This window comes from Canis lupus, chromosome 10 (assembly GCF_011100685.1).
Source record: "Canis lupus familiaris isolate Mischka breed German Shepherd chromosome 10, alternate assembly UU_Cfam_GSD_1.0, whole genome shotgun sequence".
Lineage (NCBI taxonomy): Eukaryota > Metazoa > Chordata > Mammalia > Carnivora > Canidae > Canis > Canis lupus.
The window spans coordinates 527199-543914 of NC_049231.1; the positions used below are offsets into that span (position 1 = coordinate 527199).

At 38.5% G+C, this 16716-nt stretch overlaps 1 protein-coding gene across 1 annotated transcript in view; it reads right to left on the minus strand.

Annotated features, from left to right (window-relative positions):
- The window catches only part of SARNP (SAP domain containing ribonucleoprotein), a 49918-nt gene that overhangs the window by 21695 nt on the left and 11507 nt on the right, over positions 1-16716 (minus strand). The window contains exons 2-9 of the mRNA XM_038549601.1: positions 15739-15838; positions 13144-13190; positions 12853-12920; positions 8982-9033; positions 7703-7776; positions 7249-7277; positions 4553-4578; positions 3258-3326 (exon numbers count right to left, since the gene is read on the minus strand). Of these exons, the coding sequence (XP_038405529.1) occupies positions 3258-3326; positions 4553-4578; positions 7249-7277; positions 7703-7776; positions 8982-9033; positions 12853-12920; positions 13144-13190; positions 15739-15838 (465 nt within the window). The remainder of the gene's footprint in view (positions 1-3257; positions 3327-4552; positions 4579-7248; positions 7278-7702; positions 7777-8981; positions 9034-12852; positions 12921-13143; positions 13191-15738; positions 15839-16716) is intronic.

Consider the following 16716-nt stretch of genomic DNA (forward strand, 5'->3'; position numbering starts at 1 on the left):
AAATGTTTATCAATCTGCAATAACTGGAAATTGACAGTGTTTGGAAACTTCCAGAGTAATTTAACACTGCTGTGGTTTTTTTTTTAAAGATTTTATTTATTTATTCATGAGAGAGACAGGGAGAGAGGCAGAGACACAGGCAGAGGGAGAGGCAGACTCACTGTGGGGAATCCGACGTATGGCTCAATCCCAGGACCCCGGGATCATGACCTGAGCCAAAGGCTGACCCTCAACCACTGAGCCATCCCAGTGTCCCTGATGTGACATTTTTATTGTACTTTACAAAAGTATCACTCTGCAATGAATTTGAAAAAAAATTTTTTTAAAGTAAGCTCTCTGCCTAATGTGGGACTTGAAATCACTCACAACCCTGAGATCAGGAGTTGCATGCTATATCAACTGAGCCAGCGAGGCGCCCCAATAAATTTTTAAAAACTAGTCTTTTGCTACAGAATTTGAGAAGCACTACTCTAGAACATAGGTAAGACAATGGATATTATCTGAAAACACAGCTCGTATAGTCAGTTCTACCAATTACCATTACCAGATTACAACCCTTGAGATATTTTTTTAAGTTTATTTTTTTATTTTTAGTAATCTATACCTAGCATGGGGCTGGAACTCACAACTCCCAAGATCAAGAGTCACACTCCACCCCCTGAGCCAGCCAGGCACTCCAACCCTTCAGAGATTTAAAACTAGAAATGAAATCTTATCAATGATCAACTAAAACACGGAAGTTAATTGACTCAAAGTCATAAAGTCAGGTAGCCAACAGAACTAAACTAAGAAGGGTAAAAGGGTTAATGTTAGATCATTTCATATATAATTACTTACTCTTCTCACAGTGTTAGGTATTACTTCAGTTTTATAGATGAGGACCAAAGTTTAGTAATTTGCTCAAAGTCACAAAACTAATAAATATATCTCTTCATGTTTTACTTAGCTTCCTATGGACTAAAAATGAAAACAAGTCAAATATAGAGGGTCTAAGGAAGTGAACTGAAAAGGCTAATATCCCTGTAATGAAAGACTATGAAAATAACTCAGGTAGGCAGTATTAAGTGAGGGAAAAATTCGTCTCAAGAAGTGTCCATATGAGCTATATAGTTGGAAATATGATGTTCAATTTTGTTAATTTTGATGGAATACATACAATTCTCTACAGTAAAGTTACTGCTGAGATTCTTGGACACCTAATCTTCATATACAAGAGGAGACAGATGAGAACTGGGGCCACAGATCCAAGCACCCTTCTCCTTGGCCATCTAGCAAAACAGAAATGACTTGGTTTATAGTGATCCTTCCCAATTAAGCTGCATGTAGTTTAAGAATCACATACTCCTTCAACTCTCAACTCCTGAATTTAAAACTTCATACAAACCAGCAAATATTCTTACTGAACACCTATATAGTCTCAGCATCAAGCAGGGCACAAAGACCTAATATTATGCTTCTGGTAAACATAAAAAATGTTACCTAAAGGGAAGGAAAATGGAGCACAGTTGCATGTAAGGTTAGAAGTCCCACTGGGGCATAAATATTTTTTTTAAATTTTTATTTATTTATGATAGGCACACAGTGAGAGAGAGAGAGAGAGGCAGAGACACAGGCAGAGGGAGAAGCAGGCTCCATGCACCGGGAGCCCGACGTGGGCCTCGATCCCGGGTCTCCAGGATCGCACCCTGGGCCAAAGGCAGGCGCCAAACCGCTGCGCCACCCAGGGATCCCAAATATTTAGTTTTTAGTGCTCAAGTTTGTTTGTTTTTAGGATTTTATTTATTTATTCATGAGACACACAGAGAGAGAGAGAGAGAGGCAGAGACACAGGCAGAAGAAGCAGGATCTCCACAGAGAGCCTGATGCGGGACTCAATCCTAGGACCCTGGGATCACGACCTGAGCCAAAGGTAGATATTCAATCAGAGCCACCCAGGCTTCCCTACTGCTCAGTTTTTCTAAGCAAAAATGTTAACAACCACAATCAGGACAGTGTTTTCCAATGGATTTCCAGACACCTAAATGCTTCCCTACTCAGTGGGAAATACGAACTTTTCTGGGCACCTGGGTGGTTCAGTCGGTTAAGCGTCATCTGCCTTAACCAGCTCAGGTTGTCATCCTGTATCAGGCTCCTTGCTCCTCGGGGAGCCTACTTCTCCCTCTGTATCACCTGCCTTTCTCACTCTTTCTCTCTCTCTCATGAATAAATTCTTTATAAAAAAAATAATTTTTAAAAAAAGTTTATTTACGTACATAATCTCTACACCCAACATGGGACTCGAACTCATGACCCCAAAATCAAGAGTCACATGCTCTTCCAACTGAGTCAGCCAAGCACCCCAATGACTTTTTTTTTTTTAAGAATGATAGGCTTATTTTTTTTTAAATTGTATTTATTTATTCATGAGAATACACAGAGAGGAGAGAGAGGCAGAGACACAGGCAGAGGGAGAAGCAGGCTCCACGCAGGAAGCCTGATGTGGGACTCGATCCCAAGTCTCCAGGATCACACCCTTGGCTGCAGGCAGCGCTAAAACCGCTGAGCCACCGGGGCTGCCCCCCAATGACTTTTTTTTGATACTTCTTCTGGTTTGAAATAGTCTTCCCTCAATCCTGCCCCCACCTCCCCCGCCACTTCAACAACCAAGAAACATGCTTTCATGCTCACAGAACATAGATTAAGAGACTACCTGCTCCAGGCAAACAAGAGAAGCCTCAGCCTTTTTTCCAACGTGCCTGGAAAAACTCTAAACACAACAATGCCCTATAGAATTATCACTCTACATAACATGGTGTCACCTTGTTTAATAAACTCAACAGCATCAGTTAGCAGAGGGGCAGAAAGAATGAAATAAGTTTCTTGTTTTTGTTCCAGGGAACCTTTAAATTTTGTTTCTGGGTACCTTTGAGCCTAAGACAGGATTGTTGTCTCCTGTTTCCATGATGACTGGATCAGAAGTTAAAGCAGATGTAGTAAATTTTTAACATCAATGAATTCAACATCTTAACTAAGAGAAATACTGACCATGTTGTAACAGTCTGGGCGGAAGCTATGAAAACAATCTGCAGGAAAAAAAACCCAATTCGCTATGTGAAATAATTCCTGTAATGTAATCCGTAATCAATGAGACAAAGTGATAGTCAAAGGACTTCATGACATCAAATGCTGAATATGAAAAGCCAGCTATATTCTTAGGTAGTCATTTCCAGCCCATGTAGCCCCTAAGTTGCTCTAAGGTGGCAAAAACAGTACTTTACCTTTCTGGAGATTGAAGAAACATTCAACCCAAATCTTTGAGCTCTTTCCTTTAGTTTATCCAGGTTAACCTATAAAAACATAGGGGGGAAAACATATTAAAAAAAAATACAAAAGGCAGAATTATAGTCCAAAGCTAAGAGTTCAAATAAGCCTACAATATCAAAGATACCCGGGGGGTGGGAATGAATGGGTGACGGGCACTGGGGGTTATTCTGTATGTTAGTAAATTGAACACCAATAAAAAATAAATTAAAAAAAAAAAAAAAAAGAATGCCCACATTAAAAAAAAAAAAAAAAATCAAAGATACCCTACGTGCTAAATCATGAAACTAAGCACGCTCACTCATGCCACTACTTATTAAAAGACCTCTTCTGGAATGCTGTTAATGATTCAGCCCACCTTCCTTTGTTCATCAAAGGTGGCAAAAGCCTAAAGAAGGTTTAAGATCAGAGTGGGCCAAACACTGCTTGAAAAAGCAAACAATTATCTAAATAATCACCTCCAAATAAGTCCATTATTCACAGTCCAAAAATCATTAATTCCTATACATAGCCCCATCAGTAGTTCATAACTCTTCTTTCTTCAGAAGACAAATCTACAGCTAGTACCCAACTCAATTTTCTTCCTTTTTCTTGGAAGCCCTAATATACAAAAACAACTATCATATGGATATCTGGGACATTTTCATTACTACTACTATTGCTACTCCTACAACATTTCAGCTTCATTTCTGATACTGCACTGTAACTCCAAGGGCAGGATTTCATAAAGTCAAACATATTTCACCCACAGCATCTGTTTCCATTTTCTGAAGATGTCACCTAGTCATAATGGTCCAGAATGCATCTTATCCTACCAGTCTTTAGTCTATGATTTTATATTTAATAGCTAGTGTTGAAAAATACCAATATCTACCAACAGAACTCAAGCTGCTTCCACAGATTTGCTTGTGGTAACTAAGAATTAGACATTTTCCAGAGCCATTAGACAAGGCCTAAAATTACAGTACCATAAAACAAAGAATTATATGGATGTCTGCTAGCTAACGAAATCTATTCATTTTTTTCAAGAATGATAAAAAGGAAGATGTCTGCAATTACTTGGAAGATGTGGCAATTTTCCTGACCTCTTAGTAGTCAAACAATCCATTTTATTCAGGACATAAAACACTGTATTGAAAACAGTCACCAAACTCCTATGATCTCAGAGATTCCTCTGATCTGGGGAGTTGTTTCTAACTTTAAAACCAGAGTTAAGATTTGTGTCTCAAGGAATTAAAAAAAAAATTCTTACCATAGGCTTGGCATCAGATGACAAACCTAAAGAAGGAAATAAGTTTTATTTAACATTTTTTAAAATCATAAAGGACAAATACTCTTTATCTTATGATAAGGGGAAAAAAAGACAAACACTGCATCTAGAAATCGTGTCTGCATTTACTGCTGATGGGAACATAAAATGTACAGCCTCTTTGGAAAACAATTTGGCAGTTCCTCAAAAAGCCAGATAGTTTACCATATGATCCAGTAATCTCACTCATGGGTGTACACCCAAGAGAAATGAAAACACACATCTGCACCAAAACTTGTAAATAAATGTTCATAGCAGTATTATCTCTAGTAGCCAAAAAGTGAAAACAACCCAAATGTCCATGAGCGAATGAATGGATAGATAAAATGTGGTACACTCAAACAATGAAATTTTATACAATATTTTTTTAAAAGATTTTATTTATTCATGAGAGACACAGAGAGAGAGAGAGGCAGAGACACAGGCAGAGGGAGAAGCAGGCTCCATGCAGGGAGCCCGACACGGGATTCGACCCCGGGTCTCCAGGATCACGCTCTGGGCCAAAGGCGGCGCGAAACCACTGAACCACTGGGCTGCCCGAAATTTTATACAATATTAAAAAGAAATGAAGTACTAATGTATCCTACAACATGGACAAATCCTGACATTATGCTAAGAAGCCAAACACAAAAAAACTACAAATTGTATAAGTCCATTTTTATGAAGGCAAATCTTTATGCATAGAAAAAAATGAGTGGCTGTTTGGACTGGGTGGCAGAAGGAATGGGAAACAACTGCTAATGGGTACAGAGTTTCTTTTTGGGGTGATGAATGTCCTAAAATTAGACTGTGATGATGGTTGCAGAACCCTGTGAATGCACTTTTAAAAAACCATTGAATTATATACTTTAAATGGATGAACTGGGATCCCTAGGTGGCGCAGCAGTTTGGCGCCTGCCTTTGGCCCAGGGCGCGATCCTGGAGACCCGGGATCGAATCCCACATCGGGCTCCTGGTGCATGGAGCCTGCTTCTCCCTCTGCCTATGTCTCTGCCTCTCTCTCTCTCTCTCTGTGACTATCATAAATAAATTTTTTTAAAAAACATAAAAAAAAATAAATAAATAAATGGATGAACTATAGGGAATATGAGTTATATCTTAATAAAGCTGTTAAAAAATACATAAATAAATTTTTTTAAAAAACATAAAAAAAAATAAATAAATAAATGGATGAACTATAGGGAATATGAGTTATATCTTAATAAAGCTGTTAAAAAAATATATCACAACTGGACAAAGGAACACAGCAAAATGCTAGATCTTTGGAGGACATTTTCTTTTTCTTGAGGACATTTTAACACTGACAGTTCAAACTGACATCACTCGGAAGACTAAATTAGATTAAGAGATTACATTTAAAATTTATGTCTCTGGGATGCCTAGGGGGCTCAGCGGTTGAGCATCTGCCTTTGACTCAGGGTGTAATTCTGGAGTCCCAGGATCGAGTCCTGCATCGGGCTTCCTGCATGAGGCCTGCTTCTCCGTCTGCCTATGTCTCTGCTTCTCTCCTCTCTGTCTCTTATGAATAAATAAATAAAATCTTTAAAAAAATAAAATAAAAATAAATTTATGTCTCTAAAACTGGACTATGTTCTTTTTAAAAGTAACTTTCTTCCTGATTTATAAGATACATACACTCATTGCAGAAATTTTAAAAACAGAGAAAAGCAAAAAGAAGTCACTCAAAATTCCACCAACCAGAGACAATAAGTATTAACAATTTATACATATTCCTCCAAACTTTTTTTTTTTTTTTTTAAAGTAGGATCCAGGGCCAAGCCAGGGTTTGAACTCAGAACCCCAAGCGCAAGAGTCTCATACTCTACTGACAGAGCCAGCCAGGCACCCCTCAACTTTTTTTATTTTATTTTAATTTTTAAACTCCACACCACGCATGGGGCTCAAACATACAACCATGAGATCAAAAGTCCACGCTCCACCAACTAAGCTAGTCAGGCACTCCCCAAACCTTTTTTTCTATCCATACATGCACTTCTATTACTAAAAGGGAAATACACACTACAATACAGTTTTATACCTGTTTTCACTTAGTATTTTTCTGACAAATATTCTTCAGTATCATTTTAACAACTGTATAGTCTTCTACTACACTATGGTGAACACTTAACAAATTCCCTATTACATATTACATTGTTGCTAGTTACAGATCACTAAACATAATGCTGTGATAATCCTTATGGCTACCTAAGTCTTTAAGCATATCCAACATTATTTCTTTGTAAATTCCTAGAAGGAATTACAAGACTGTTGAGGTAAAAGATACTCTCTTTTCTGTTTCACCTCTTACAGTAGGCAGTATAACACGAGACAGGAACACAATTACATACCAATTTGAGACACCAGAATAAGTAGACAAGGTACTAAAAACTTCTCTAAAGATGTCCAAGAAAAAGAAAAACAAATGTTCACATTTCCTCCTATTCTCTCATACTTCAGCACCTTCTCTAAATTGCCCAGCAAGGCTTAAGTATGGTTTTACCTAAAGCAAAAAGGTGAATGTTATAAGCACTTCAAGTCTTCTCAAGCTAACAAGTTTAGCTTCATTTGAAGAATTGAAATATGTTTTGACAGGAAAGTAAAAATATAAAGAGAACTTTCTTAGAAGAGTCTCTTCTTACCTTTTGATGAAACTGAAGATATCCCAAATCTGTAGGAAAAAAACACATGCTAAATTTTAGGAAGCTATTCACACTCCTGGTTGTCTGTCTCCATGTCAAGTGTACATATGGCACTTCTTGCTTGTGATCTCAAGCCTTGCAATCATTAGCTAATTCTAACAACCCCATGAAAGAGGTTCAGTTTACTTTTTCTCACAGAGAGACCAGAGAAGAAGCGAAAAGGAAACCTTATCAAAATTGAGAGTAACAGTGTTTTCCTGCCTTTTACCTATTAAAAAATCCTGCTTGATGAGACCCATCCAAATCAGCAAAGAAGTTCTGAACAGAGCCAAATGAGTATTTATCAGCAAAGTTTCTATTTTACTTAAAATCAACAATTATATTTAAAACCTAGGATCATGCCCCTCTCCCATCATACTATCACTGTCTCAGATCCAAAAGGCTGGACACTCACCTTGCTGCCCGGGCAGCTTTCTTACTCTCCAAGCTCACAGGTACATTGAATCGTTCAGCTCTCTTCTGCATTCTCTAGGTGATAAAAAGACAAAAGAAGGGAAGAGATGGGATCCCTGGGTGGCGCAGCAGTTTAGCGCCTGCCTTTGGCCTAGGGCGCGATCCTGGAGACCCGGGATCGAATCCCACATCGGGCTCCTGGTGCATGGAGCCTGCTTCTCCCTCTGCCTGTGTCTCTGCCTCTCTCTCTCTCTCTCTGTGACTATCATAAATAAATAAAAATTAAAAAAAAAAAAGGGAAGAGAAAAATTAATTTCTGGTTTTGTGGTGTTTAGAAGTGTGTATCTTTAGAACATCAGGAGTATATTTCATAAGGTCTAAACTGAGAGCACCAACAATCCTAGAGGATATCAGGTTTTATCCATTCAGGGTTTAACTCAACTGCCCTTTCCAGAAAACAAACACAAAAGACTATTATTACACTTATGGCCTCAAAAACAAAAGGAAAGGAATAAAATAAAACCCACATTCTGCACGAAGCCAAGAAGACAAAAGCTGTGTTTGGTTGACCTTTGAAAAGGGATCAAAGGAACAGCTTGGTTCCAACAGTAGTGGTACTCTTTCAGTTAGAAATGAGGCAGCATTGTCCTATGTCATCTCTACTTTAAAGGTACAAAAAACCCAGAGATCTCAACTGGAGCCCAGTTTCAGAGATCTTGACACAAAATCCAGAGAAATTTTAGTCTTACCAGCTATCAAGTAGTGACATCCTCCTAATTACTTTTCATCTCTTCCAATGGATAATCCTACCAAACTCTAATCTAGTTTGTAAACATCTTAGAGTTACCACTAAGGCCTAGGTACTAAATATGAAAAGACTAGGGCTTCAAAAGTGACTATGCCAGCCCAAATATTTTCTCAAGTGCTGACAGTAGAAAAATATATCAATACCAAAATCTGTCAATACTGATTTTCTATTTATGAGTCAGTTTTTCAGTGATTATAAAGGTAGAATAAAAGGTAAGAAACAGAAAGATAGGGATCCCTGGGTGGCTCAGCGGTTTAGCGCCTGCCTTTGGCCCAGGGCGTGATCCTGGAGACCCGGGATCGAGTCCCGCATCAGGCTCCCTGCATGGAGCCTGCTTCTCCCTCTGCCTGTGTCTCTGCCCTCCCCCCCCCCCATGTCTATCATGAATAAATAAATAAGTTAAAAATCTTAAAAAAATAAAATAAGAAAGATACATAGAGACTGCTCTTCTACTAGGGAGCAAAACACCTACCTCAGTCTGTGGTATCTCAGATGTAATTTTTACCACTTTCTTCTCTGTTGCCCTGGAAAAGAAGAAAGAAATTTTTTAAAATGAGGAAACTTGATATTCTAACCCAAAACTTTAGAATATATAAGAATTCATCTGAATCTTGTCCTCTGTCTCATTTCTCTCCATCACCCCTTAATTCAAAAAAAATATGAAGCTCATTAGAACTTCAGTTCATCGAACTGCCATCTATTTAAGAGTTCAAATAGCAGACAAAGCTACTTTACAAAAGTATAAAAAAGGAATTAGGAAAAAAGTCTGGTTAAATATATTGGGCTGAAAGGAAACACTCAAAGGACATTAGAAACCATTTCTTTTACTTTCAGGAACTTTAAATTTACTTCTGGACTAATGACTATTCCTCTAACCCTCATTTAAATGGCAGCTCTCAATTTTCATCACAACGACAATTAACGAGTGCTCTACAAGCTCTGGTTTCCTTCTTTTACAAATCCCTTATTTCTCCCACGGGGACTGTAGCTCCAGCTGGAACAGTCAAAGTGAGACAAATAAAAATGCCAAAGGGAGTGGGAAGAAAAAAGACTAAGGGGAGTTTGAATTAGGAAAACATGGCTAAGTTACTAGTCAAAAGGTTTAAGAGAAAACAAAAGAGGGGGGACCACTGGGGCGGGAGACAAAGTTCGGAAGTACCCAGGATAAATGGAAGGGCATTAACCATCCACCAAACAACTCCCATAAAACTGTGGGTCATAACCAGTCTCATTAAGGTCCCTCATTTAGAGACATGGGCAGCCTTTGTTCCAATATCCCGGACACTTTCCCCATTTGATGCCCTGAAAGGTAGTAATGGTTTAATGGCATTTTCAGAGGAAGCAATTCTGAACAGGAACTTACTCTCTCCATCCTTTTGTTGGAGGTTCTTGGACTGACAGACAAGTAATGGGTGCCCCCTGCTGACCATAACTGCATCCTACAGTACTTAACTGCCCTGGTTTGGGGTAGTGGGGGTTGGGGGTATCAAACTAGAAATAGTAACATATTTCTGGAGAACCTCAAGCCAAAGAGGAAGGAGAATCTCCTAATGAACATTCAAAGTACCTAAGTTAGTCCTCAATATTCTTACTTTAAAGAAATTCCTGAATTCTTACCATTTCCTGGTCATCCACATGTCCCAAAACCTCTCTCGTTCAGACAGAACGGGACACTGAATTTTAAAGTTTTACTTGAAGTCCAATGCCATTAAGAGAACAGTCTTCTCCACCAACCCCCAGCTAATAACTTTCTTCACATTCCTATCTTGAAGCACAATCACTGCAGTATACCTCATGGCAGAAAGGGAACCTCAAAATAGGGTGCTTCTTTCTGCTTTGTTTCAGATACTTTAGGTACAATTAAGCTCAAGCAATTAAATACACATCACATTCTGGAACTCATGGGAAACGTATTCTCTTTACGGAGAAATTTCTATCCTAACCAGTCACAAGACATTCTCCAAACTACAGGGACCCAGAACTTTTCTGAACATACTGCAGTCTAACCACTACCATCACTCTAAAGAGCAAAATCACCCCTGCTAATACACACTTTCAATTTCCTTGTTTAGAAATTCATTAATAAAATCAAATGCTCTGAATAAGAGAATTACACATCTCACATATTCTAAGAATAATGAACTTCTACGAATTTTCAAACTTCATTGTTAACCTACAAAAACCAATTATCATTGTATTCACCTTATCTTCCTTCTTCCTCCAGATGTTCCCCAAAACATTGCTACTTTAAATGTATTCTATAAGCCATTTCCTTAAGGCATTATATCTAAACGTAAACCTCCTATGATGGAAGATAACTAGATGGCTTTAAAAAGCAATATTATTAGGGGTGCCTGGGTAGCTTGGTCAGTTAAGCATCTAAATCTTGATTTGGATTTCAGCTCAGGTCATCATCTCAGAGCTGTGAAATCAACCCCCACATCAGGCTCTGTGCTGGGCATGGAGCCTGCTTAAGATTCTCTCTTTCCTTCTGCCCCTTTCCTCCCACCAAAAGCAGTATTATTAGATAAAATCTAATGAAACATTAAATGTATATCCCCTGTGATGCAGCAAATCCACTGCAGGGAATTTATCGCATGGACACACTTGCATAAGTATAAATATAGCTGCTTAAAGACACGCAGCACTGCATTTTTTGCTATTATGAATTACCTAAATGTCCATCAACAGGAGACTGGTTTGAAATTACTGTTCATCAATAGAATGGAGTACTATTAGCTGCTAGAAGAATAAGGTTCTATGTTGATAACTACTAAATCTGGGTGAGCAGTACATACAGGTCTATTATACTGTTCTCATAACTTGTATATATACTTGCCATTTCCCACAATAGCAAGCTAAAAAAAGAGACCTACCACTTAGAAAGATAATTACACCATTTCATACGGTTGATGTGAGGACTAAATGGGAATACATGCAAAGCACTTAGAATCCTGCCTTGTGGGGATCCCTGGATGGCTCAGCGGTTGAGCACCTGCCTTCCACCCAGGGTGTGATCCTGGAGTCCCCGGATCAAGTCCCACATCAGGCTCCCTTCGTGGAGCCTGCTTCTCCCTCTGCCTGTGTCTCTGCCTCTCTCTCTCTCTGTCTCTGATGAATAAATAAAATCTTAAAAAAAATAATCCTGCCTTGTATATAACATTTTAATAAAAACATTATTATAAGGTAGCCCCAGTGGAGCAGCGGTTTAGTGCCGCCTGCAGCCCGGGGTGTGCTCCTGGGGACCCGGGATCAAGTCCCATGTTGGGCTTCCTGAGTGGAGCCTGCTTCTCCCTCTGCCTGTGTCTCTGCCTCTCTCTGTGTCTCTCATGAATAAATAAATAAAATTAAAAAAAAAAAACAATTATTATATAATGACTATAAAAACACATGAGAATAATCAAGAAACCCACAATATGCCTAGTGTATGTATGTATGTATCTGTACATGCATACATACACAAACTCTCCATATAACATTCTAAAGAAATATATTGAAAACCTCTGGAAAGTCAGATGGGAGTAGAGAGAAGAGGTACATAATTTTCGGTTTATATACTTATCTACATAGTATTTGACTTATCACAAGCACATATATCATTTTTTATAATTAAATGCATAAATACAGCTATGAGGAACAAAAATGTTAAAAAGGATTCAACGGTTATTAATTACTGGATTTGACAGCCCTCAAAAAAGAGGTTTATGATCAACCTGTGGGATAGTTTTTTTTTTTTTTTTTAAGATTTTATTTATTCATGAGAGACACAGAGAGAGAGAGAGAGAGGCAGAGGGAGAAGCAGGCTCCATGCAGGGAGCCCGACGCGGAACTTGATCCCAGGTCTCCAGGATCAGGCCCTGGGCCGAAGGCGGTGCCAAACTGCTGAGCCACTCGGGCTGCCCTGTGGGATAGTTTAAATAAGGTCCACTTTCTACTCTAGTACTTTGTCTTCCCTTCTTCCACTGTAAATCAAAAAGGGAGAGAGAATAAAGTGTTACCTAAAAGACATTATCTCTGCTCAGAACCATCCTCCCTTACAAAATTCCTTATTCACAGGAAAATCTAGATGTTTATACAGAAAAAGAATCATCCATTATGGTCCTACAACAAAGGCTAGAACTAAACTCTGTCTGAGATTGAAGTTTCCTGGTCCTAGTTATCTATTACATAACCCAGAGACAAACCACTTTGCTTCACTGGGACCATGTTCTGAAAATGTATGATCTAATAAAAAATGAAAAAGCCAATGGAAAGGTTTAAGAAGTAAAGAGAGTGAAAGACTAAACCCCTCCAAAACCCAGAACTATCTGCCCTTACTCAGATCATAAAAAAGGGATAGTTACACATCAACAGTTTTCTCAGGAGGTTCTTCCTCTTTGACAGGTAGTTCTATGGGCTTTGGTTCTTCTTCCTAAAACCAAATGAAATAATGGTTAATATAAACCAACAGTAAGTACCCAACAATAAGAGTATTAGAACTCAAAAATGAACCAGTTTTTCAGAACCTTCATTCCCCCCTCTATGCTCCCCTAACAAGTTAGCATTTAAGCCCTCTAATGATTGATGGTAAGCAATGTGGCCAAGGTATCAACATGTTGCCAGGCCAGTGACTAACCTTACTCTCTCCAACTCACCTCTGTTTCATCTCCCAGAACATCTTCTTCATTTGCCTCCTCTTCAGCTAAAGAATATTAAAATATTCAGGTCAAGCCCTGCTAAAAAAAAACCATCTTGATCACTGTACTTAGGCTAAAATTATAATCATTTTGCTTTCCCAAAATAAAATTCAATAGTTGAAGGCAGATCTGATGCTCATAAAATCTGCTCCACATGGAAAAGATAAAGCCGTATTATTCTCTACCTAACATTAATACAAAGTTGAACTCCAGCTGCACTGAAAAACCATAATAAGGTCAAACTATAACATTAATGTTACAGAGAATATCTTTAATATTTAGTGGTGAGGAGGGATTTCTAAAAAAAAAAAAACAAAAAAACAAAAAACACTGCAGGGTAGCCCCAGTGGCCCAGCAGTTTAGTGCCACCTTCAGCCCAGGGCATGATCCTGGAGAACCAGGATCAAGTCCCATGTCAGGCTCCCTGCATGGAGCCTGCTTCTCCCTCTGCCTATGTCTCTGTCTCTCGTGAATAAATAAATAAATAAATCTTAACAAAACAAAACAACAAAACCAAACACTGAAGTAAAAGTTATATATGGGGATCCCTGGATGGCGCAGCGGTTTAGCGCCTGCCTTTGGCCCAGGGCGCGATCTTGGAGACCCGGGATCGAATCCCCGTCGGGCTCCCGGTGCATGGAGCCTGCTTCTCCCTCTGCCTATGTCTCTGCCTCTCTCTCTCTCTCTCTGTGACTATCATAAATAAATAAAAATTTAAAAAAAAAAAAAACCAAAAATAAAAAAATAAAAGTTATATATGAAAAATTGCAGATTTTCCAAAACTAAGACACCATGGGAAAAGAAACAAATGACAAAGAGAGTATTTGTGTTTAAGACCAACAGGGAACAGCTACCAGAATATAAAAGAAATGTCTGCAAACTAACAAGTGAATTATGGGAACCCCAAAAGAAAAACGGCAAAGGAAAAACCCTACAAACCATGAACACAAGAAATGTTCAAACTTTTTAATAACTAGAGGAATGTAAATTGAACCAACAGTTTAATGAAAATGAAGCCACTTAACAGGATAGTGCCAAGTTTAGGTGTGTGGAGGAGATACAAGAACCCTCATGCACTGATGATGGCACTGTAGATTTACAGAGCAATTTTGGAAAATAATTTGGCAGTGCTTAATCATATCAGGAATACCTTATGAATAGATATTAACTGGTAATCCCACTCCTGGGTGTATACCCTAGAAAGACACTCACCAAGAAATATAAAAGAATATGAAAGTAGTAGTCTAGGAGGCAATATAGGTGTTTGTTACTAGGTGAATTAAGTAAAACGTAGTGGATTCCATACATGATAGAACACTATCCAGGAATTTGAATCAGTAGACTAGGTGACTACACAGCCATAGCCACACAGATATGAATGTATCTTAAAAAACAAACAAAAAAACAAAAAAACAAAAAAAAAAAACACAGTACTTAGAGAAAAAAAGTGAGAACTAAAGTAAGGCTATGGCCTCACTACCAATTACATAAAAACATTGTATTCCAAACAACACTACATGGTTTACAAGGACAAAGACAAAAAATACATATCAAGCACATTAGAATAGCTGCTTACAGGAGTTGGGGTAAAAGCAATAAAAGGGAATAAATAAAAATTAGCAGGAACTTGTACAACCTGGAATGATAATATGCCTTAAATAAAGCTGGTTTTGTTTATTTTTTAAAAAGTGGAATTATAGAATGTCAGAGTTAGAAGGAACCAGAGATTCCTTAGATTTACCAATTTCAAGTATGGAAACGTTTGTCTCATTGCATAGATCAGAACAGACACCTAGTCACTTAAACAGTGACTATTCAAAGTTATGAGTAACTTTCTGGCATAAGAGGTAGCAGAATTCAAATCTCCCAATTTTCAATCTAATGATACCTGTTTTAGCATACTTCCTTTTAAACAATTTACTGAAATAAAATTAGTGTCTTAAAAAAAAGGGGAGGAGTATATTTCTTTGCATTATAACCACTGTTTTGGATGATCAAGAGTTTTGATACAGTTAATTAAGAGCTTATATCAGGGGATCCCTGGGTGGCGCAGCGGTTTGGTGCCTGCCTTTGGCCCAGGGCGCGATCCTGGAGACCCGGGATCGAATCCCACATCGGGCTCCCGGTGCATGGAGCCTGCTTCTCCCTCTGCCTGTGTCTCTGCCTCTCTCTCTCTCTCTCTCTCTCTGTGACTATCATAAATAAATAAAAATTTAAAAAAAAAAAAAAAAAAAAAAAAAAAAAGAGCTTATATCAGGATGCCTGGGTGGCTCAGTGGTTGAGCATCTGCCTTCAGCTCAGGATGTGATCCCAGTCCCAGGATCGAGTCCCACATCGGGTTCCCTGCATGCAGCCTGCTTCTCCCTCTGCCTGTGTCTCTGCCTCTCTCTCTGTGTCTCTCATGAATAAATAAATAAAATCTTTAAAAAATTTTTAATTAAAAAAAGAGCTTATATCACCAACAGCTTAAAGGAAAAGGAGAAATCTTCCACATGACAGAGCCTAAAAATTAATCCCCTCTCTCATATCACTCTGCCTCTACAAAACACTCACCATGCTCTTCAAGATATGCCTGGAGCCTGTTGATGAGATCTTGTTTTATTCCCTTGGTCTCCAAACCACGAGCAAGACATTCCTGCTTTAGTTCAGCAAGCTGAGAAAAAAAGAATAAAGCTTTTCCTTAGTTAACAGAATGAACCCGATGATTAAATAAATAAGGTAGTTCTCACAAGAAAAAAAAGTTCAATTCCCAAACTACCACTCTTAAACCCACTAAATCTCCAGATCCACAAAGATGGGCCACTTCTCTCTAATAATATTCAATATGCAAGAGGACTTTTCTAAAAGATGGTGAAGAATAAACTTACTTTAATGAAATTCCTATTCATGCAACTATTTATTATTACAAATTCCTAGCTATTTCTGAGGGGCAGCACCTCCCCCCATTACTGTACCAGCTAGCATACAGAAAAAAAATTTTTTTTAAATCAACCTTTAAGTAGAAAACTTAAGTATCTAAAAGTAGATTCTTCTTACTTTTTTTTTTTTAATATTTTATTTATTTATTCATGATAGACACAGAGAGAGAGAGAGGCAGAGACAGAGGCAGAGGGAGAAGCAGGCTCCATGCAGGGAGCCTGATGTGGGACTTGATCCAGGGTCTCCAGGATCACGCCCTGGGATGCAGGCGGCGCTAAACCGCTGAGCCACTGGGGCTGCCCAGATTCTTCTTACTTTTATCTCTTACTGCAATCTACTATTTACATGCATACAAGTCTGACCCTGAAGAATTAGGCAGATGTGTTATCTAGTTTAATGTCAATATGAATCGATTAAAGGATCTATGTCAAAATGGAAAGAATATCCAATGGCATGCTATCAAGTTCTATGTAAGAGTTCTAAATCAGTAACTTGACTAAACATGAAATAGGTATGCTTATCAACTCTGTGAATAACAGAAGGAGGAAGGAAGACCTGATGGATTACTGAGAGAACTAAGTGGCAGGGAGGACAAGAAGGGGAGGCTCTTCA